General features: G+C 48.2%; 10 protein-coding genes across 10 annotated transcripts; 7 read left to right on the top strand and 3 right to left on the bottom strand.

Moving 5' to 3' along the window:
* Positions 1 to 2,491: 2,491 nt before the first annotated feature.
* Positions 2,492 to 3,064, top strand: BDV37DRAFT_276176 (CYTH-like domain-containing protein; the record flags this gene model as incomplete). Its single annotated transcript, XM_032085520.1, has 1 exon — positions 2,492 to 3,064. The coding sequence occupies one exon, from the start codon at positions 2,492 to 2,494 to the stop codon at positions 3,062 to 3,064; it is 573 nt and encodes a 190-aa protein (XP_031935710.1).
* A 260-nt stretch (positions 3,065 to 3,324) lies between these two features.
* On the bottom strand, positions 3,325 to 4,187 carry BDV37DRAFT_276175 (dCMP kinase; the record flags this gene model as incomplete). Its single annotated transcript, XM_032085519.1, has 4 exons — positions 3,325 to 3,399; positions 3,448 to 3,639; positions 3,692 to 3,969; positions 4,163 to 4,187. The coding sequence occupies 4 exons, from the start codon at positions 4,185 to 4,187 to the stop codon at positions 3,325 to 3,327; spliced, it is 570 nt and encodes a 189-aa protein (XP_031935709.1).
* Positions 4,188 to 4,516: 329 nt separating this feature from the next.
* Positions 4,517 to 5,869, top strand: BDV37DRAFT_291114 (uncharacterized protein; the record flags this gene model as incomplete). Its single annotated transcript, XM_032088868.1, has 1 exon — positions 4,517 to 5,869. One exon carries the CDS (start codon positions 4,517 to 4,519, stop codon positions 5,474 to 5,476), a length of 960 nt encoding a protein of 319 aa, XP_031935708.1. The 3' UTR covers positions 5,477 to 5,869.
* Positions 5,870 to 7,983: 2,114 nt separating this feature from the next.
* Positions 7,984 to 8,952, top strand: BDV37DRAFT_263492 (uncharacterized protein). The gene is made up of 3 exons (XM_032083563.1): positions 7,984 to 8,225; positions 8,278 to 8,330; positions 8,384 to 8,952. The coding sequence occupies exons 1-3, from the start codon at positions 8,060 to 8,062 to the stop codon at positions 8,414 to 8,416; spliced, it is 252 nt and encodes an 83-aa protein (XP_031935707.1). The 5' UTR covers positions 7,984 to 8,059; the 3' UTR covers positions 8,417 to 8,952.
* A 2,826-nt stretch (positions 8,953 to 11,778) lies between these two features.
* On the top strand, positions 11,779 to 14,499 carry BDV37DRAFT_32213 (uncharacterized protein). The gene is made up of 2 exons (XM_032090444.1): positions 11,779 to 14,417; positions 14,474 to 14,499. Exon 1 carries the CDS (start codon positions 11,893 to 11,895, stop codon positions 14,206 to 14,208), a length of 2,316 nt encoding a protein of 771 aa, XP_031935706.1. The 5' UTR covers positions 11,779 to 11,892; the 3' UTR covers positions 14,209 to 14,417; positions 14,474 to 14,499.
* BDV37DRAFT_32214 (triose-phosphate isomerase TPI1) lies at positions 14,500 to 16,053 on the top strand. The gene is made up of 7 exons (XM_032090445.1): positions 14,500 to 14,658; positions 14,730 to 14,843; positions 14,950 to 15,232; positions 15,294 to 15,368; positions 15,452 to 15,564; positions 15,625 to 15,839; positions 15,898 to 16,053. The coding sequence occupies exons 2-7, from the start codon at positions 14,806 to 14,808 to the stop codon at positions 15,924 to 15,926; spliced, it is 753 nt and encodes a 250-aa protein (XP_031935705.1). The 5' UTR covers positions 14,500 to 14,658; positions 14,730 to 14,805; the 3' UTR covers positions 15,927 to 16,053.
* BDV37DRAFT_32254 (mitochondrial distribution and morphology protein 10) lies at positions 16,037 to 17,971 on the bottom strand. Its single transcript, XM_032090448.1, has 2 exons — positions 17,508 to 17,971; positions 16,037 to 17,444 (listed from the first exon to the last, which is right to left on the bottom strand). The coding sequence occupies exons 1-2, from the start codon at positions 17,602 to 17,604 to the stop codon at positions 16,180 to 16,182; spliced, it is 1,362 nt and encodes a 453-aa protein (XP_031935704.1). The 5' UTR covers positions 17,605 to 17,971; the 3' UTR covers positions 16,037 to 16,179.
* On the top strand, positions 17,712 to 19,029 carry BDV37DRAFT_32216 (ribosome assembly factor MRT4). The gene is made up of 2 exons (XM_032090446.1): positions 17,712 to 18,170; positions 18,314 to 19,029. The coding sequence occupies exons 1-2, from the start codon at positions 17,977 to 17,979 to the stop codon at positions 18,861 to 18,863; spliced, it is 744 nt and encodes a 247-aa protein (XP_031935703.1). The 5' UTR covers positions 17,712 to 17,976; the 3' UTR covers positions 18,864 to 19,029.
* Positions 19,030 to 19,630: 601 nt separating this feature from the next.
* On the bottom strand, positions 19,631 to 21,228 carry BDV37DRAFT_32251 (U1 small nuclear ribonucleoprotein 70 kDa). Its single transcript, XM_032090447.1, has 4 exons — positions 20,847 to 21,228; positions 20,659 to 20,786; positions 20,489 to 20,585; positions 19,631 to 20,396 (listed from the first exon to the last, which is right to left on the bottom strand). The coding sequence occupies exons 1-4, from the start codon at positions 21,106 to 21,108 to the stop codon at positions 19,723 to 19,725; spliced, it is 1,161 nt and encodes a 386-aa protein (XP_031935702.1). The 5' UTR covers positions 21,109 to 21,228; the 3' UTR covers positions 19,631 to 19,722.
* A 137-nt stretch (positions 21,229 to 21,365) lies between these two features.
* On the top strand, positions 21,366 to 22,119 carry BDV37DRAFT_263457 (mitochondrial 54S ribosomal protein mL43). Its single transcript, XM_032083562.1, has 3 exons — positions 21,366 to 21,454; positions 21,513 to 21,595; positions 21,657 to 22,119. The coding sequence occupies exons 1-3, from the start codon at positions 21,416 to 21,418 to the stop codon at positions 21,946 to 21,948; spliced, it is 414 nt and encodes a 137-aa protein (XP_031935701.1). The 5' UTR covers positions 21,366 to 21,415; the 3' UTR covers positions 21,949 to 22,119.
* Positions 22,120 to 22,145: the final 26 nt, after the last annotated feature.

Genomic DNA, 22,145 nt, shown 5'->3' with positions numbered 1-22,145 from the left:
CCTGCTGGATTTCCAGATCTACCAAATAGGTCGAGATTCGATATATTATTACAGGCTGATTACAATACGTTCCCGGTATGGCTGTAGATATTATCAGCTTAGTTCTGCCTAACTAAGAGAGAGTAACCCTAAACAGGATTAGCGTATTTTCCCCGGGGATCAAGTCTAAAGAGTATTAAATTAAACTGATGTCGAAAGCTACTGTATATACAGTCAGACTCCATTACATTAAGTTTAATAAGACCAGAAGCCTGGCAAAAAAGGAAATTGTAGATCTCGTTTAGATACCAATGTGAGGTTCGCGAAGCAAGGACGTAGTGAAGGGAATGACGATGATTCGAAGGAAGTGGCTGCAGGTGTGAGCTGGAATGAGGAGAAAGTCACGGTATTTCTCAGCTCGAACGGGACAAAAGTGGAGCCCTTCTGCTTGCCAAAAAGGGGACCCAGGACTACTATTTATACGGAGCCACTAATTAGCCGTAGCATTCCTGGAAGTTAAATTTCGCTAGTGTATTTCAATCATCAACTCCTACCAGCCCTAAGGGGTATCTTTGGATGAGTAAGGTAAGGTAAGCGATATCCAAACCCTAGAAGCATAAGAGCGGTCCGCTCAGACGTCTATTTTTCATTACAACACATGTCCTTTCCCTTTTGTTCAGACACGTTAAATTATAGTACTATGCGTCTCGATAAAACGATCGCTTTTTTTACTTTAATTATATTTTATCAAGCTGTTCTAGATATAAAAGCCGATTCTGCTGGGGCTTCTATCAAGTACACACTCTGGCCTTCCTTCTAATCTGGTACTTAGCAGGATTTATCACTATCCTCTTCCACTACTTCCTTAAATAGTGGTGGGCGAGAATTATTGAATACAGGAGGTAATCTTATATCGCGGAATACTTTTTCTTTTATAAGTTCCTTAACCGGGAAATAGGATATACCACTCGACTTCAATTGGTATCATGACTATAGTATCTTCGACGTATTTATCGAAATGCCCGGTTTTAATCTCGAAGCGGAGTACGCGGAATTTGGTATATACTTTAGGGTCAATACCTCCCCGTTTTATTTTGATAAGATTTATAATCTAGATATCTACTTCACAGACGAATGGACACGTGCCCGTCGCTGGGAACTGGAATTTAGTTAAATGGGACCCACGCTTTACATCGAGCTATATATACAAATCGACCCTGCGACTTGCAAATTAAATATAAAGCTTTACGTTATTAGTACTGGGATTATCGATAATCTTAATAACTCTATTAAATTGATTGATATCGATTATAATAATATCAAATTTATTACAAAGAACAAGAATTTATACGAGAGTTAGAAAAGCTAAGCTCCCTATACTGATACGTCTTTGGGATCACTAACTAATTTATTATTAACTAGGCCTACGAAGCACTTTTCCTAATCTGCTCTACGTGCAAAATATATTATCTTAATATTTAATATACCACACATATCTTTGTCTGCTTAGTGTTTTCTGCCCTTGATTAACTTTTTATCTAAGTTATCGTTTCTTGAATAGAACTGTCGCTTATATACCCTTGTTACTCTATTTAAGTTTTATACTTTAATTTAACTAACTTATAGAGTAGTAAACCTTCACTTCAAAGATTAACAGGTCCGTTTACTACACTAAAAAGGGTCTATTATATATAAACAAGTATATTATATAGACGTAGCTAACATAGAAGTTATTTACTTAGAAGAGTCTCGATCACCATCTTAAGTAAGGACTGACTTCTTACGCTAATCTAAACTGAGTAGTGCCTCCCACAACGGTTCCATAGAAAGCCTCTACATAATTCAACAGCTCAAACTTCTACTACAATAGCTTTCTATCACAGACTGTACACGTCATCTCTTTAACCAGCTAGAAAGAGTTAACATGTTTCCGTAGGAAGTATCTCGTGAGTAAGCCAGGCGTCGAATGCTTCAAAAGACGGTCTTTCAGGGGGAGCTCAGGGTTCCCCAAACAGAGAAAGCAGATCTGAGGTCGTTGCTTTGGGGAGTCGATGCGCACGGATTCCACCCCTCTTCCACGCCGCAGAAAGCTGTGACAGCATTGATTGCGTGGATCCGGCGCAGATACTCCGCTTCCAGGGTGGTACCCGGCAGAGAGAAGATAGCGTCAATCATCAGCATCTGCTGCGGGGGCATGAACCCCGTCCGCTCGAGAGCGCCCATCACTTTGGCATTCAATTTCGGTGGATTAATGAAATTTCTATACTTAAGTGAATGGTGTGGCGGTCAACTGCCGCATATCTAGTAACCAGTAGTAACTTCAGTAGTAGCTTACGAAGGTCCACATTGCGATGCCTCTAACCTTGATAGGTTTAGAGGTGCCAAGGCTTGAGATTTTGTGGGTTACTTAACGCGTGCTGCCCTTATTACTTGGCCAAAACAAATATCCTAGACGAATTGCCATCTATATGCAACTGGTAAAAAAGTCATAAAGCTACAGCAGGAGAATACCATGGTTCTTCTTGAGGTTGAGCAGAAGTTCAGCTTCAACCCACTCCTTCGCAATGTTTTCCGACGCAACAAGGGCAGCCCTCCATTCCTAAGTCTAACAAGTCGAGGAACTCAACGCTTCTCTGATGCTTACTTTGATCGTGGAAATCTCTTTTCTAACAATGGAATATGGATTCGAAAACGCGAGGGAGCCTGGGAACTGAAAAAGCGAGTGGAAGGGAGCTTCACTCGAACCGCATTCGAGGAAATCAATGACTACAGTCGAATCCAGAAGATTGTGGGCCAATTTCTACCGGATACCCTGGAGAAAAAGGGGGATAATCTGGGACTGGACATCATCTGTCAATTCACCACGACAAGAGAGTCATTTCTGGCCGATGAAAAGTTTTCGGTCATGCTGGATAGTACGGATTTCGGCCATGCGGTGGGGGAAATTGAACTTCTCCATGAAAACGCCCAGGAGGCGCATCGAGACATCGATGTCTTTATGAAGAAATACTCGTGGTTCTTTGACAGCAGTCGGCCTAAGGGAAAACTTACGGCTTACTTTGAAAAGTTCGGTTCTCCAGCTTGACATGAAGCCGTAAGTGGCATAATTCTAAGACATTGGATATCTTCTATAAGAAAAGCACGCTGAACTTCTTAGGCGCTCAAAAATGTACGAAACAAGCAAGAATGAGAAATTCAAGCAGAGACCGTCAAGCAATTATCCCAGCATATGAACCATCAAGTCGGATGATGATCCGGTATGGGCGATCTACCAACCAGCAGTGAGCCACATCAATTTACTATCATGGTCTCGCAGAGATAGTCCCGCGACAATAAGTTCAAAATTTAACGTGAGGCGGCTTCAATAAAGGCCTGCTTTACTGAGTCATATCCTTCATCCAAGTCACCGGTGCAATCGATCTATAAATCCTTAGTAGAGCAAATACCATAAAAAGTCGCTTCACTGACCTCTATGACCCGCCCTTGTGCTCTCAACTTGTCAATCACAGGTATGGTTTGATCATAGTATCCTTGTATTCTCTTTCGGAAAGTAATCTCATTATCGTCGACTCTTCCAGATGTTTTGTGTCTATTGAGAACCCGTCTCAGCAGGACATCTTCAGGGCCTTGAAAGAAAAGTGTCGCGCAACAATGGCCGAACTATGACTTGGTCAGATTTCCAATCTCAGGTTCGGTGGGGATGCGCAGCTACCTGCTCCTCAAAAGCCTCGAGCTGCTCCAGACTACGAGGAAAACCATCCATCAGAAACGTATTTTGACCATTTCTCACGTGCTCGTCCACTGCATTCTGTATTGCCGCCATTACGATCTCAAGTGGCACAATCCCACCCCCGGTCATGGTGTTTTTAATCAACGATGAAAGCTCTGGGTTCTTTTGGGTTCGAAGGAGATCGCCAACGGAGAGGTGGACAACATTGAAATCGTTCGCGAGTCTCGTACATTGTGTTCCTTTTCCTACTCCAGGGCCACCTTCAGAAGGTGTATAGTCAGTATCCACTGAATGTGGAATGGAAGGCAACCATAAACCGACGTTACCTAGAATGAATAAAATTTTGGGTTTCTTGGAAGAATGGTGTATCGTAGGCATAATCGTCATCCTTTTTTCCCCTCAACAAAATTATTCAAAGACTTGACGCAAGTTCAGATGGAGAAGAATACTGACAACTCGTACTTAAATGCACCGCCATGACTGTGATATGGATTCACCTGCACATTCAGCCGCGTGTTCAACCCGATCATCATTCGGCCCCACTTGTTTATAACCGAGCTGAATCTATAGATCTGCCTGATGTGATATGCCATAGCAGCAGTTGGCTACTAGTGGCTAGTCGATGTAGATCATCTGTATAGACCCCGCCGCGGCTGAGAACCGCTAGATCCCAGCTGAAAGCGTTCGCGTGGCTGCCCAATTTGAGCTGCTTCGCGAGTCGCGACACAGAAAATATGGTATAATATATTGGGGTTCTCTATTCAAGTCCCCTTTTTGCAAAAGCGAAGAAGCAAAAGCCATATCACAATGCTTACCTCTCTCGTTATCGCAGGAATCATTGCTCTTTACATCGGAGTGCAGTGGTTCAGACGAAGAAGACAACAAACACCTCTCTCAGTCAACTATCATTTTACGCGCCGATGCAATTACGAATGTGGTTTCTGCTTCCACACCGCCAAGACCTCGTACCTTGAGCCACTTGAATCAGCAAAGAAGGGACTCGCTCTGTTGAAGGATGCTGGGATGCGGAAGATAAACTTCGCCGGCGGGGAGCCACTGCTCTACCCTAAGCACCTCGGGTCGCTTATTAAGTTTTGCAAAGAGGACCTGCAGATCGAGTCTGTATCGATTGTCACGAACGGAAGTCGACTGACGAAAAGCTTTCTCTCGACGTATGGCAAATACATCGATATCATTGCCGTGTCATGCGACTCGTTCCGTGAGGAGACCAACGTCAAGATAGGGCGAGGAACTGGGGCGCATCTGGACAACATCACCCGGATATCGGAACTGTGTGTACAGCATGGGATAAAATTCAAGTTGAATACAGTGGTGAATCGGTTCAACTTCGATGAGGATATGAACGCCTCTATCGCGAAGATCAACCCGTTCCGGTGGAAGTGTTTCCAGGTATTGATCGTGGAGGATGAGAATGATTCCAGCGATACTCTGCGGGATGCGAGAAAATTCACCATCACGGACGAGGAATATGAGCTCTTCTGCAAGACCCACGCCCACAACAAATGCTTTATTGCGGAGTCGAATAAGGTGATGAAGAGCTCCTATCTGATCATGGACGAATACATGCGTTTCCTCAATAAGGGTACTGGAGAACCGACACCGTCTATTTTGGAAGTTGGCGTGAGCAAGGCTTTAAACCGTGTTCACTTTGATAAAGAGAACTTCTTTCTGCGTGGTGGAGTGTATGACTGGGTTAGAACTCCTGAGTCTTGTGGTACTACTAGTGATCCAAAGCTGGACTGGTGATGAATATGCTAGTGTTGAGTATTCGTCTCCTGCGGTTCGCCCACACCTGCGGGGAAGTGAAGCTCGAGACGAGTATGCAATATCACCTCTGCGTATAGGCTGGACTGGACTGGAGAAAGGGTGAACTGTGATGGAGGGGTTCTGTGCTGCATATTTAAGACTCATTTTCGGCGTAATTCATAGCGTTGGTCTTCTCTATACATAAAGGTACAATGATGAAGAAATTGTGTTATTTTCTTTGTATTTCATGTGTTTAGATAGCTTTCTGGATAAGGTTCTGCCTTGGAAGCACCTGCATACTAGCTAGACGTTCAGTAGTTAAACTCTAACAGGAGATAGAATCTTATTTGATGATTGATAATGATGGGCTATAGAACCAAATGGGAACAGAAGTCAGACTTCCTTGAGTATGTATACCAAGTGCTGGTTTTCCACAATATGGAAGGATGTTATAGCTACTTCCTAGTCAGGAACAATATCCCTATCCATTGTCTACGCGGAGGCATTGCACCATACGATGGAACATCCTGGCCAGTATATATCCTGTGCAAGATGGATCTCCAGTGCCCATATCAGCAGAACCCCAGGCAAGTTTCGCTTTCTGTTCTCACGAGTATCAACTCCCTAAACGCCTGACGGCCATCGTACGTATCGATGGCTTTGACCGAGAGTTTCTCCAGCCCGGGCTCGACAGAGGCCTGCTCTCCACATTTGCCACCTTCATAAAGTACAGTCTTCACACAACCAGAAAGAGCTGCAGGCCCTCATTCGCCAGCCCCAAAAATGTATCGATTATCGCGGGTGCGTCCCAAAGCAACCATGACACTGCGGGGAGCTTCTAGACCCCTTCACCGGCAAGGAAACCATTATGTGACGACACAGTACTCCGTGAATCAACACTGGTCGAACAAATGTCAGCGCGGAGTTCGTATAGCAGCTGTAGTGGCCAAAGGTAAGCTGCATAAGACCCTCACCCATGGGCTGAAAGGTGGCGCCGCATGCTTAAGAATACGGGCACGAGAACGCTGCTTGCATACCAAACGTACCGAATTTGTTACACTGCCCGTCGCTCACGAAAAAGGTATACGATCCTGAATGTCAATAGGGGAGGGTAGCCAACGCCACTAAGCCGAGATGGTCACCAGACCTATGAATCGTGAACAGTGGCCCTTCTCTTACACCTAAGTCTTGGAGAAAGTTCGAGATATGTGGAAATCAGACAAAGCCACAACAAAAGTTCACGTTGAGGAATAACAATATCGGATCATCACAGACAGCCGGAAAACAGCTGACCCTCGTTCTGGTTCACTATTGTACAGTTCTCTCAGGAAAAGAAATTGACGTTTCTACCAGAATGGGTAGGAAAGTTGGTAACATGGCGCCGAGAGAAGTTAAACTTGCGTTAAAATGGGTAAGCCCATCGTTGAGTTACATGAGAAATAGTAAGGCGAGATCCTTAATTTCAGCTGGCATTGGTCCACTTGAGGCTTGAAAACAAGTATGAGTTAGCTAGTGGCATTTGCAGAACGGGCTTATTACATTGGTGGTGATCACCCTCCGCAGTTTTCTGCAAGGGATACGGACGCACCCCACCCAGGCTATGAACGCTACCAGTAGGGTCCAAGGGAATGAGGATGTGGCAAGCTATTGCTATCATGTACCCCTCATTTGGAATGATCTGTATGGCTGACACAGCGCCAGGTAGTGAGTGATTGTCCTTGGCCAGACAGGGGTACTGGCGAATTAACAGGCCACAATAGATCCTGTCAATGACTATAGGTAGGTATAATCCCAATAAACATCGTCGTTTCCTGTTTTCAGCGCAGGTCATGGGTAGCGGTTGTACGCAAGGATACTCAAGCCTAGAAGAGGAATTGGTAGTAAGTGGCTACGTTATGCAAGATGAGATGATACGCTACTTTGAATGTGATCATTTAGTGCAACCAAATACTATTACAAGTGGCATGGTGCGGGGCGTGATGCGATTTCTGAAGGCTCTTGTCTTTACTCTGTTACAGTTCTTCAGAAGCATTGTATGGGATAGCAATGGATGGGCTTTCGTTGACGTGGGCTAAAGGGAGACTTTAGATATAGCAAAGGTATAGCTTAGGAACTGGGCCCTCGATAGGTAAGATCACTCGACCAAAACATTTACCATATAACCCAATGGTTAAGGAGGTTCTAGATCATCTTGAGGAAGAGCCAATTGACCAACTAGGCTGTTCTAGCCGACGCTGTTCTGGACTGTGCCCAGACACATGTTCTGCATTGACTTTTGTGCTTTGCAAAAAGACTCATTGGCGGGACCCTAGAAGGCTAATCACATTGCCAATTCTATATTCGGTTTCTACTACGTACTTACCTAGAACGATTGGAAGAATGACTACCACCGAGTCAGCTGGCTTACAAGCCATGACCCAAATAGGACAGGTTCTTGGACAAGAAAACTATATAAACCTCTATAAACCCCTATGTCTCAACCATCTATTTCTCATCGCAACAAGATCTGTGTCTTATCATCTTCAGATAGAAATACTGCACCCCATTTCCTCTTAGGTTTACAAAGAACGCATATCTACCACAATGAAGTTCGTGCACACCATTGCCCTTATTGCTACCTTCACCGTCGCCAGCGCTACGCCGACTGGTGGTACTCCGTCCCAATGCACTACCGCGCAAGCTAATAAATGCTGCACTGGCTTGACTAACGGCATTTTGAACCTGAATGTCCTCCCTGCTCTTTGTCTCCGTAAGGGATTACCCTGCCTTGGTACTTTGTGTTTTCACTAATAGCATGTCAGCTCTCGTTGGAAGTTGCAACAACCAGGCAGCCTGCTGCGAGACCAATGGCATTGTAAGTTTCTGGCTGGAGATATTTAGCGGCAAATACTCATGAGCTTATCACAGGGCCTTTTGAACTGCCTCACTGTTCAGGTTTAGATGAGCAGACGCTTGGATATGTGACGATGTACCAACTTGGGTACAGGTATTGAGATAAGGCTTGCCCTGACGTATTTGATTTCTTCCTTTTTTTATTCTATTGTTATTTTTCTCGTGCTTTGGAGGACATGAACAGGACGCGTCGCTTGTATGGATACACTCATTTAGTACGGGCATAAACCCAAACCACAATGCAATGTCTAAGTGGATGTTAGCTGTATTGAAAGTGCACCAGCAGTAGAGGATTAAACATAGCTTTCCTGAATATATGCATCTCAGATAGCTGTTGGTACATGTTGGCACGCCAAGATACAAACCTTGCCAAGTATCTTTTGACCACCAGGTCCCTCATTTGGTTTAGGCTGCTCTTGTTCACTATCGCGTTCCTACTTTTAGTATTTAGCCTGTTTATCCTCGTACTGGATATTGATCTCGCAGCAGAGGTGCTCGCTCAGGCTGCGTGAACTTTGACAACAGAAAATATATACTACACGTGTGTTTCGCAAGATGCCATGTGGAATTAGCATATGTTAAGCCCATTTCAGTATGGATATTCTTCATGTCTGCTGAGTCATTTCATTGAGTTTACAATTCATTGGTGAGCCAAGCATGCATGTTATTGAACTCCGCTGCTGCACATGAAAAAATGAACTTTTCAGTAACTCTCAGACTCAACCAATCCAGAGGGGATTGCATGAGACATACGCCAGGACTGCTCACTCCATCCACAGAGATGGCAGTACGGGAAATACAGGGTTATCTTCAGGGTCCGATGGCTAAATGCCAGCGATGGCTGACCAAGAGACAAAAGTAGTAACAACAGTGCACAAAACGGTGTCAATGATAGCCGTTTTTTGGCCGAGTGTTAATCATAATATCATTCTCTGGAGTAATTATTCAGGATCGAATTGGTATATCTACAGCAGAGAACTCGCCAGAACTCAGCTGATCAATTTGTATGATCTGAAATCTCTCTTTTTCTTTTAATAGAAATATCATGTATATCGAGATTTAAGAAATTGATTAAGTATCCTTGTTACCACTGTAACCACTACCACTCCGCTAAACCTTCTTGAATCTACTTGCTCGTTCACCAGCCTGGACGTCTTTCCTGGCACCTGGGTTGGCAGCTTCGATGGTAGCAAATAAATCAAACTCAACATATCAATACAACCAACTCTGTCCGTATACTATTAGTCTCTAGAGAGCCTGTTATATCTCTCTTCAGTCCTCGCTATCCCCTTGTCTCAAGTATTTCGTCTTCTATCTTGGTCCTAAATCCCAAAGTATTGATCCAGTGGACTAGCTCACGAAAACACTGACCATCAACTGGGGTTATTTTTTAATTTAATTTATTTTACATTCCTTCATCTCCTTTACAAAAAGAGCGGTGACGAAGAAGAACGATTCGTCAGCACAATCAAGACTTGCCACGGTCAGACGGAGGGAGTGGCTGTCGGTGCTCAGATCAACAAAGCAACGCGGGCGAGACCCGGAACTAAGTCCCAAAACAGCAAGGAAGACCAAAGCGACTGGACGTAGGAAGTTTCCCTGGAACACCCGGCACGTTTGTGTATGTATGTATGTATGTATGGAATGCAGAAAGCGCTGGAGAAACTTAGGACGGACTAATCTCCACTTGCCCTAACCTTCCGGCTACGGGTACTGTACATGAACTATCGGCAGGGATTAAGTACTCCATACGCCTTGGAAAGAGAACATGATGAAGATAGGGGCTGTGAGATTGGTATTCACTGTTTTCTTTATTGTATTTTCTCTTGCAAGGTTTTCTTTCAATATTGGGCATGATACGCACGACCACTCCCCAGGTGTTTCAGTCATGAGCAATAGGAGAAATGAGTCAGAGCGGTAAGAAACAATGGACTGTGGCATAGTCTATACCTCCATTAAATTGTGTGTTATTTTCTCTGGCCTATCATAAAGCAATATTGTCACAGTGTATGCGGGGACACTGCAGAGATCGTCGGGGGTTGAATATAACGCGCGTGTCGATTGGTACCCTCATTTCCCAAGGAGTGTGATGGAGGGTGGGTGATGGAAAAAAATTTTCGATGCACGAGGGACCGGGGTGGTGTCCAAGGATTGAGACATTAAATCGTGTAGGGAGCCGTGGAAGCAGTAAATGGTTATCGAGGAAGATTGGCGATTCATCTTTCAACAGAAAAATAAATAAAAATTAGGTTCGATATAACCGTGCCGGGTGTGCGACGCTGGATCAGAAGTAAGCAGGAAGCAGTACCACTTGACTAGTTTCACAAATCCGTCCACTGAATAAACAATCATCATTGCTTTCCTGCATGGATCTGATGCTGTGGACGTAATCCTACATCAGAGGGGATTTGAAATGCTCGACGCTAAGGACACCTTTCTGACTTTCTTAGGCGATGGGTGCCTGCCTGCCTGTCTTGGCTGCATATCGCCTGCATCGCTCGTCACAGAAGAAAACCCAATGGAGGGACCGAGTCAGTCCGATGTTCGAAGAAAAACAAGAAAAAGACTCATTTTGATTTCACCAACGGTCGTCCGGTTACGTTATGGTATAACTTCTGAGCAGTTGAACAGCGTCTAGTTGCTTGAAGAAAGGGTGCCGTGGAAGTGACACAGCTGACCGGCCGAATACCCTAACTTTCTACCCAACTTCCGAGCTGTTTCCAGGCAGATGGAGGTAGCCTATTATTGTCTCCGTATTTTTATCTTCATGTTTCCAATCACCTTGGATCTCGCATAGCCACCTTCCTGGGGCTGAGGATTCCCTCCAATACAAGACCATTCTTTCGAGTCTTTCACCGTGAGAAAAAGGCGAGGGCGTGACAGCAGCCTCACTATTGGCAATGCCCGGGTGTTTCTGCGCCCTGTTCACCTCGTGTTGCTGGGCGCTATCTGAAGAAGAAGAAGAAGGAAAGAAATAAAAAATACAGGCACTGGTGCTCGGTGCTCTTGTGAGATCTGGACTTTTGTGTGTAATGGAGGGTAAGTCCGCCAATGATGGGGAAGAGAAATGCTAGCCTTATTCCGGGTGAAATCAGCCTGGGGCCTGGTTGAGGTCGGGGATTTTCCCTGCCGTCGAACGTGCAGTCATCAAAAAGCTAAAGATGACCAGGCAGAAGTACAGTACATTACAAGGATCTTCCACAGTCTGAAACACAGCCATATTATGTTTGCCCTGAACCTGCCGATACCTGGACTTGAAAAAGCCGACTTACCCCTCCTGGGTAGGTCGAGATAGGAGAAAGATATTACTATAATATGCTTTGACCCTCGACTTTGTTCGAAGACTTTCTCTCCCTCGGTTTCGTTCTTGTTTAGTGGTCTTTCTGCAATATACCCCCTGTCCGATTTGTCTTGTTGATCCTGTTTGGTGTCTTGCGATTGTTTGTCGAGTCTACGCACGGCTTACTACATCTGGCCTTATTCATTATTTATCTGTCCCTGCTACAGGCGGAGTCCTCCGGGAGATGGCGGTCATTAACCAGAAAACTACGCCGCCGGTGCCTCCCGCCCACCATGCACCGACTCAACAACCAGTGAATCCAGCTCTCTATCCAGCTGTTTACCAAGGACTCCCAGCAGGACTCTACCACCCGTCGGCCTATCCGGGGGCTTATCCATTCGCTCACTCAGCACCGCGCCAAGCTTCCTATCCAACACCTCACCCAGGACCTCACTCAGCAGCCCCCCAGGCGTCTCATCCGGCAGGCCATCCGGTTATTCACCCTGCAGGTCATCCCGGAGGCCATCCTGGAGTCCACCATGGAGGTCACCAAGTGGGACATCATGGAGGCCAACAGGAAGGATACTCGGGGGCCTCTCGCGCGACCCATACTGCCACCCCGCGCTCTGTAGATCCCGCCAAGGTCGCTGAAGCAATGGCCCGCCTGAATGTCAATACGGAGAGAGCAGCCTCAGGAAATCGGCAGAAAGTGTCGGACTCTAGCTCGGGAAAGGAGCCCACTGCGGCAAAAGTAGCAGACTCGCGCCCCTACTTTTATATTGGGTATACCTTCTTCAAGAAAGATGCGACCCCTGGCCACAAGCCCACATGGGGCCAGGTGGAAAAGAGCCAGATGCATCTGACGCAAGCGGAGTTGATCGGCATGGTCCAGAAACGGGCAAAGAAGCTCCCCGGCGTCCAACAGTACCAGTCACTTTCAAAAGCAAAGCGCACCCATGTGGACCAACTCATCAACGAGCTCAAGAAGGAGGATTCTCTCCTGGAATGGACTTGTGCATATGTCAAGGAAGAAGAACGACAGATGAAAGGCAAGAATAGTAAGCGTGGAGACTATGAGACTGTTTCCATGGACGTTGTGATCATGGGGAAGCCTATTACCTCTTCGCGTCCCAAGGTGGCGCAAGTGGAGTTCGATTTGCCTAACAAGTCTAAGGAGAGGGTTGAACCGAAGGCCGAAAATCCCGTAGTCATCGATGAATCTCGGCCATTGGACACGGCGATTGAAAATGTCCATCAGTGGACACGGTCTAATATGGGTCATGCACAACAACCCCCCATGGTGCAGGTGCACAATGTTCCACGGCAGCTTAACCCTGAGTTCACTCAGCAGGCTCCACCACCGCCGCCTCCCCCTCCTCAGCCGCAGGTACAGCAAGCGGGAGGAAGACCATTGGTTAACCATGGAAATCTGCCACAAGGAGTCCCAGCTCATTTCTCTTTCGGGGTACACCCACAGGCAGCCATGCCCCACGTCGTGCGGGCCGCTCCAGAGAAGGATCCCGCAATTGATGTCCTAAAGGAGCAAGCCAGAGGCATGGCGAGCGCTGGTGCACACCCGCACATGCCTCAGGTCGCGAGAGCTGTCCCAGAGAATTGCCCTACTGTTGAGGTGTTGAAGGAGCATGTTAGAGGAGTCCCTGTGGGAGCGCACCAGCGCCCACAGGTAGCCATGCCCCACACCGCGAGGGCTGTTCCAGAGAATGGCCCAGCTATTGAGGTGCTAAAGGAGCATGTCAGAGGCGCTCCGAACGCTGGTGTACAACACGCAGGGATCAATAACGTGTACAGCCCAGCCGGGGTGCCGGTAACCCATAACAACACACGAAGAGAGTCTTCCTATCCCTATGAATCTCGTTCCTTTGAGAACGTCACCCAAGGAGGTAGTGTCAAACCACCCAACTTGGCGGAACCAGAGATAGAATTGGCTCCCGACTCCAGCAGCATTGGGGATGACGATTCAGAGATTTTCGACTTTGAAGACCTTAGCTCAGTTACAGATGACTCTGAACATGAGGGAGAGACACGTAAAGAAGCGCAGCCCTGGCGTGGAAGTCTCTTTCGCCGGCATTCCTCTACCTCAAGGCGCCCTGGGCCATCTCGATACCGCTCCCACTACCGGAAGCAACCCTCTGGTGCATCTGACAACAGACACGGTCGCACCAAGTACCCCAGTGACTATGTTGATGTGATCCCCGCCGACAGCAGGGATTCCGACAAGCAACTATGGAGGGTCCATAGCCGAGAGGTTGCTCGGCAGACCCGAGATCGCCCGAAGATTATCCACGCCCCTGTTAGTTCCGAGGATTTGGATGCACCCGAGTTCGACGAAAGATATCGTGGGGGACGAGCTCGCAACGATATTCGCACCCGAATTCTCGATGATCGGGAAGCAAGAATTGAGCGCCGAGAGAAGCAGCTAGACTATCGGACTAGAATGCTGGATGTGTTAGATGAGAGATTGGACGATGCCTTGCGCCGGCGCATGTCCCTGAGAGACGCTGGTCCGTATTACTCTCGACAGCATTATGAAAATTATTGATTTGAATTTTCTTTTCCTGCCACTTTTTGTTTCATGATTCCCCCCCTGTTTATGTTGCTGTTATCCTCGGGCCGCATTTTCTGTTAGTTTCTATTATTCTTTTCGGGTGCGAGTGGGCGGCGGATAGACACTAATAACGTCATTCACCGGGGACCCGTTTGTATACAACCAGTGTTGTCGAGATCTGTTGCGTTTAGAATACGTTTCGTGTATGTACTTTCTCCTCCCAAAAAAAAAAAAAAAATAAAACTGAATGAGTGATGAGTGTGAGATTTGGTCTGCACCATGACTGGGATAATTGCATAGTATGGATCCATACTGAGTAGTATGTTCGAGGACCAAGTCAGCAGTTGACAGCGCATTACATCCGGTGACGAGAACTTATCGATAAGCCCCACTAATGCCGACCTCAGGCAGTCCAAACCCCGCCATGGAGTGGGATTGATTTTGGTTCGCTTTTCTTCCCTTTTATGTCATCGCTCTTCCCTGTCGTCTGATCTTCTTCTACTCTTCCTTTTCAGACTCAACTTGACAATCACACTGTCTATCTTCAACCCAACTCGTCGTATCTTACTTTCGCATACACACACATTCAAAATGCCTCGCCAATTCTTCGTCGGTGGTAACTTCAAGATGTACGACATCACCCTCACTACCATCACAGCTGCCCCGCAATGTCCCCTGATACCACAACAACCACGAGGAAGCTAACGGATGCCCTTTTTCTCTCTTGCAATACAGGAACGGTACTGCGGATAGCATTACCGCCATCATCAAGAACCTCAATGATGCCAAGCTCGATGAGACCACCGAGGTCGTCGTCTCCCCTCCTGCTCTCTACTTGACCCTCGCCAAGCAGGTCGCCGATGAGAAGAAGGTTGCTGTTTCCTCCCAGAACGTCTTCGACAAGCCCAACGGTGCTTTCACCGGTGAGATCTCGGTTTCCCAGCTGCAGGATGCCAAGATCCCTTGGGCCATCATTGGACACAGCGAGCGCCGTGTCATCCTGAAGGAGACCGATGAGGTATGTTTATTCTTCATCCTGCGGCACGTCTGTCAGCAATTGAGTGACTAATTGGCTTTAGTTCATTGCTCGTAAGGTTAAGGCTTCCATTGAGGGTGGCATTAGCGTCATTTTCTGCATCGGTGAGACTCTTGAGGTATGGCTCACATGTCCACTTTCCGCGCTCGACCTTCCCTATTGGGGAAATTTGCATGATCTGGTTTGATTAACATCTTGTAGGAGCGTGAGGCCAACAAGACCATTGAGATCGTCACCAAGCAGCTCAACGCTGCCGCCAAGGAACTCACCAAGGAGCAGTGGAAGAAGGTCGTCATTGCCTACGAGCCCGTCTGGTCAGTGCCTTATTCCTTGATATCACATCACCCTAGACTGTGATGCTAACAGTGCAACAGGGCTATCGGTACCGGCAAGGTCGCTACCACCCAGCAGGCCCAGGAGGTCCACGCCGCCATCCGCAAGTGGCTCGCCGAGGCCATCTCGCCCGAGGCCTCCGAGAACACCCGTATCATCTACGGTGGCTCCGTCAGCGAGAAGAACTGCCGCGAGCTGGCCAAGGAGGCCGATGTAGATGGCTTCCTGGTTGGCGGTGCCAGCTTGAAGCCTGCTTGTACGTTCCTTTCGTCCCCGGTTCTGCGTATTGGCAAGCTGCTAACGTTCAATAACAGTCGTTGATATCATCAATGCTCGTTTGTAAGCGAGTTGAGGGTGCTAATATAGGCTATAATCACTTTCTGGTTCTTTCACTGATAAATTTATGACGGTTTCGAAAATAGTTCTATGAGCCAAATATCAAAATCAATATAGAAGTTTTCACACGAAAATTTATCCGACAGTTCATCTATCCCGCTCTAGTTAACACTAATTATATACATTTGTGCCAAAAGCTTGTTTCCTTATACAACGGACCCAACGCCCATTATCTAAGAAACCAAACAGTTGAATAGAAATTAAGAAGAATAAAGTACCGAGACACCCACGCCCCTCCAATACGACGGCACACCCCCGCCGCCGCTGCTCTGCCCCGATCCAGCCGCAGCAGTCGCCCACGAAGAAGACGAGAACGAACTCGGCCCCAATCCTACCCCAGCACTCACCAGCAGTTCCTTCACGCGCCCCTCCCAGAGGACCCGTACATTCCACGACTGATCGACCCGAATCTTCAGAACAGAGTCCGTCGCCTCCTCCTCTTCCTGCCTCTTCTTAGGCTCAGCAGGCAAAGAAGGCAAAGACAGAGGCTCCGAAGCGCGCATTTTCCGTCTCGCCCATTCCAACCCATCATCTTCATCACGCTTCCTCGATTTCCGCCACAGTTCACAACCAGCCACCATCTCACTCTCCCAGCTGTAAACATTGAACCCGAAACGCGAGCTAAACGCCAGATTAGGCGACGCACGGAGCGAATACGTCGTCGACAGGGAACCAGTTAGCGGTGTCAGGGTTAAGGTAAGCGTATACGGGAACGTAGAGATGGGAGTATTCTGGTTCGCCGTCGCCGACCCCGTAGCCGCTGACGCAGGTACATCCGTCGCAGCGGGGAGGGTGCTAAATCTCAGACCAGTGGACATGCCAATGAGCGACGACACAGGCGAGTAATATGCCTCCGCACCAGCTGATAGAAGCGAGAGGCGCGACGCGGTGGTCTCCGTCGCGAACCTGGGGTCGGGTCCGAAGTTCCATAGCCCTCGCCAGCCGAATAGCGCATTATCTGTGCTGAAGAGGTACTCGTTGCTGTATTTGCCTGTGTCGTGTGACAATTGCGTGAGGAGGGATGCCTGTGGCGCGGACTTGGAGAGCGGGGGGCCTCTCGTCGAGCAGACCGCTAGTGTTAGTTGCATAGTTGGGGAGATGCGACGCAGGAAAAGGGCGTTTAGGGTTGTTGGCGGCGGGAGGTGTAGTGTTGCGTGCAGGAGAGTGGGCTTGCTGGCGAACGACGGCTGGACATTTTGGGGGTTGTCGAGGATTGAGGTCCAGTTCCAGTCTTCGATTGGGGCAACTGGGGGCGTTACTTGGCGGTAGCCTGGGGATAGTTTGCGAAGGGGGATCAAGGCACTTCGGCTTGGTGTATTGGTGAATGGGACGGTGCTGTAGAGGTAAGAGACTGAGCCGTCGATTAGGCCTACTGTGCCGAGGGTGTAGCTGGTTGCGAAATTGGGGGTGGATAGCGAGGAGAGATGCACACGCAGACGCTCGGGGGTTGAGAAATCCAGGAGGGCTGCGACATCGTTAGTGAGGAGGATCTTTTTTAAAGAGTAAGAGAGAAGACATTGGTACATACACTGGGCTGTGGCCGTCAGCGACGAGTATGAATTGTCGCGGTTCCAGTTAGTCCCCTCGGCGAACGCGAGTTGGATATATTCCATGAAGTCGAGCATTGTCGGCCAATGACAGTAGTTGATATAGTAGTGTCAAGAGAGAATCAAGCCCGGCACCCCCCAGCTAGATCATCATGGACTAAGTTGAGAACATGCCAACGGTCTACCCGAGAGTGAGTGGTATGTCAGTCGGCGGAGGCATTCACAGCTTATTTCCCCATGTAGTTTAGATCTAATCGGATAAGCCCCGCATCAACAATATTCCGACTGTTATCAGTGAAGAAAAAAATAATTGATTTTCGAACTCCTCCAAGTCGACCCATTTCCGCGCTTGTATATAACCCATTTCCCCCTCCACTGGGTCCAAGATCGCAGGACTATCAATAAAATTTCAATCGGGTTTTCGAATTTTCCACTCACAAGTCCGCCACAATGCCTCGCTCCAAGCGTGCCCGCGTCGTCCACGAGACCAAGACCGCCAAAAAGTCCCACAAGGAACAGACCAGACGCCTGTACGCCAACATCCGTGAATGTGTCGAGAATTACAATCATCTTTTCGTCTTCGGAGTTGACAACATGCGCAATACCTACCTGAAGGATGTGCGCACTGAATTCGCCGATAGCCGGTGAGTTTGAATTTCCCACTTTTTGCACCTTGCGGGGATTGTCCATATTTTGATATTGAACCTGTTTTGCCCATGAAGACGGGGAATTGGATTAAATATCAATATATGAAGATTTCAACGATCGATAGCTAACATCCAAGCAGTCTCTTCTTCGGCAAGACCAAAGTCATGGCCGTGGCACTGGGCCACAACCCCGAATCCGAAGCAGCCACCAACCTGCACAAGCTCGTCCCCTATCTGACCGGTGCCGTCGGTCTCCTCTTCACCTCTCGCGACCCCGAGTCTGTCACCAACTACTTCAACTCCTTCCGTCCCCTGGACTTTGCCCGTGCCGGCACCGTCAGCACCCGGTCCTTCAGCATCCCCAACGGCCTTGTGTACTCGCGAGCCGGCGAGATCCCCGCCTCGGAGGACGAGCCAGTCAGCCACACGATCGAGCCCGAGCTGCGCAAGCTGGGCGTTCCCACTCGTCTCGTCAAGGGCAAGGTTATGCTCGAGTTGACCGGTGGCCAGGAGGCATTCCCCGTTTGCCGGGAGGGAGAGGTTCTCGACTCGCGGCAGACGACACTGCTCAAGATGTTCGGTGTCGCTACTTCTGAGTTCCATGTTGCGCTCAAGGCCCGCTGGGCCCGGGAAAGTGGAGAGGTGAAGATTCTAGAGAAGGACCAGAGTGGTATGGAGATTGAGCAGTGAGGTGGGGAAAATTATGGGTTATAGAAAAAAAAGTCTGTTCTGATTCTTTTTTTTGTCTTCTCTTCTTCGACGAAATCCCCTGGGCATTTCTTGGAGTTAGGTATTGGCGCTTGCTTTACTACTGCTTTCTTTTTTCTTTCTCTTGTTATGAGTGGTTCCCGTGTACGACGGGTTATTCATTGCTGGATGAGCGTATGATGGACATACATAAATACCAAGCTAAAATCCTACTATAAATAAACCTACGGTGACTATATATCGGGATGTTACATGAGCATAAAATAGGACTATTCCGACCATTACCTTGATTTACACTGTACGAAGATACCTGGCATCGGTTATTTGTTGTTGCAGAAACCTTACCTGATCTTCTTACCTGACCCCCGTAACACCTCCATGAATCCACCGAAGAAGTTGACTACCTAAAGTACATACTTACCCCGTAAAGAGCAGTGCAAACCCTGGGGAAGAAGAAATTGACAGGGTAGAAGGACATGCAAGCAAGCAGAAGAAGAACTCGATAAGGAAAACAGTAAGAAAGGGGTCGCGACCAAGTGTCCGGTTCCAGTAGACGTCGACGCTCCGGGAATGAAACGGCCATTCCAAGGATCAAATCATGATGAGATCCCAGTGGTGTATATAGATACCTCGGTTCCGGCTTGAGATGAGGATGCATAATGTTTCGACTGTTGTAAGTAATGGTCAAGCCTGAAGGGAGGAGACCTGAATGATCGGCGTGGACCTTGCCTTACCCATTGCCAAAACAGACGATGAGAGAAACTGGAAGATCGATCAGAAATACCCACCAGCAAACCATGGTTGTCTACTAAATGGGGGAAATCCTTCGCAAGGTAGGTATTCAGTATCTTCTCTTGGCGCGAGGGTCATCGTATGCATCATCCTCATGATATCGCTTGCGTCCGTAGTCCTCCCGGCCTCCGTAACGGTCACCACCACGGTCACCACGGTCACCCCGCTCGCGCTCGCGGTCACGGTCCCGGTAACGGTAGCTGTCCCTGTCGCGGTCCCGATGACGGTCACCACCATCGCGGTCCCGGTCATCCCTTCGATCGCGCTCGGAGAAGCCATCTCTTGGCCTTATCGGTTCACGGTTGCTTCCGGTTGCGCCCCGATCACGATCACCAAACCTGCCGCCGAAACCACCGCTTCTTCCACCGCCGGGGCCAGATGGTGCGTTTGGCGGAGCTTGTCCGCCTCCGCCGAACCCATTGCGGCCTCCTTGGTATCCGACACCACCACGAGGACCCCCGAAGCGTTCGTTGCGGAAGCCCCCCCTTCCTCTACCACCACCAAAGCCACCACGGAAGCCACCGCCGTAGCCTCCAGGTCCAGAGGGAGCACCGAATGAGCCGGGGCCGATAGGGCGCGAAGGCAGGGCTTTGGTGTAACCACGGCCGCCAAGACCTCCGCCGAAGCGCCGAGGCTTCCAGCCCTTGACAGTGCGACCACGTTCTACATCAACCAAGACACGTCGGTCTTTGATACGAATGCCATCCGTCTCTTTGTAGGCGGCTGGAACAATCAGAAGCATATCATGTCAGCAAAACGCTCTCAAGACGCAGATACCTGTGGCCAATAAAGGTGTTGATCATTTGCAGTAATACCTTTCATGTCCTTCTCGCGCTCGTAAACGATAAAAGCGTACCCCTTGTGCGGCTTCTTCGAACCCTTCGGGGTTACAGTGTCTTTGACGATACGGATCTGGATAGAGTCAATGACATCAGTATAAGAGAAACAAAAAGAAAAGCAATAGACAGGATTGTAATAGGATTACCCTCTCAATAGGTCCAAATCGGCCGAACTCTCTTTCAAGATCGGACTCCTTGACATCGTAACTAAGACGGGAAACAAAAAGTGTTTTGAAGGGGTCGCCTCGAGCTTGCGGGTCGTTCGCAGGGTCGACTAGAGGGGTTAGTATCCATGCGCTCAGATGTCTCTACAGAGTTAATGGAAATAACACACATGTATGAATGCCGTCCGTCAAATGTTTCTCGATGTTTTCCTTTTTCTCCTGCTTCTGTCGCAATTTGCGCTGGATCCAACTCTCTGTAGCATTGTAGGGGTACTCCTCTTCATACTCCTTCAAGTCGGGGAGAAACTGTGCGACACCGCCGAGTGTACTCTTCTTACAGTCCTCTGGTGCACGGTCAATGGGAGTAACATAGCGCAAGGGTGGACGAGGCTGAAAGAGGGCGAGGAGCGGAGGGGGGAGCTTGTCCGTCATCTTTGTGCCCTCAGTCAGTTAGTAGTAAAACACAGTGTGACAAAATGAGGGTCTAATTCCCATGCGCAATGGGCACAAGCAATGATGAGCGTTGGAATTATTCTGAGACAATACCGCAGGTCTCGTTTGTCAAGTTCGCGTTGCTCCGTGACTTGGCAGCTCACTTGCAGTTCTGGAAGCCGCTAGGCGCGTTAGGCGGGATAGCCGCGGGCCAATGACAGCCATGCCCGGAGTTGCTGAAAAGTGAACTATCGCTCCGTGGACCGGTTCTCGACTTGCTGTATCAATCAAATACAGAATTGCAGAAATGCCTGTACAAGGAATTAGAGCAGTTACCACTGCCAGGGTATGCATAGATTCTCCAAAGCTGGGTCCGTGGTACCCCAATAGCTAATTGTTTGCAGAACGGCGTGGGTGCCTTTATTCTGCAATGCAAGCGTTTGGACTTTCACTACTGCGACTGGGCTGGCAGTTCCCGCGGAATGGTGTATGTAATTTCCATACAAGGTGGTAGTTGGTTATTGATGCTAATGGTGGTCTTAAACCAGAGCTTTCTTGAAGAACACTCTTCCCTCCTTCGCCAAAGCCAACCCTCAGATTGAAATCCGCGTATCGCCACGACCACACAAGCACCCCGTAATCAAGGGCCACTATATCAACGGGCGTGAGAAGGCCGTCTGTGTTCGCAATCTCGAGCCCGAACAGATCTTTCAGAAGGCGAACCTGCTGAAGGAGGCCAGCGGCGAGAAATTGAAGCGTACCAAGAAGCCCGTCACAAGTATCAACGAGAGTGTCAGAGGCATCTGGTCCCCGTATCACGGAGACGTCAAGACTGTCTAAAGCGGTGTTTTTGGGTTTACTGCGACGGTGTTATGTTCTGGATTGCGACGCTTCCAGCTTGTCATATTCATACAATGTATTATGGGCCTATTTGTTTTATTCGGGGAAACCAATGCTTTTATGTTCGAAGAGTATGTAGCATATGTATGTACAAAATGCATTGATCTTAAAAATTATTTTCAGGTTAAGAGGACTCG

The sequence above is a fragment of the Aspergillus pseudonomiae genome, assembly GCF_009193645.1.
Source record: "Aspergillus pseudonomiae strain CBS 119388 unplaced genomic scaffold BDV37scaffold_122, whole genome shotgun sequence".
Lineage (NCBI taxonomy): Eukaryota > Fungi > Ascomycota > Eurotiomycetes > Eurotiales > Aspergillaceae > Aspergillus > Aspergillus pseudonomiae.
Note: the sequence above shows the minus strand (reverse complement) of the source record. Positions and strands in the feature narration are given on the sequence as shown.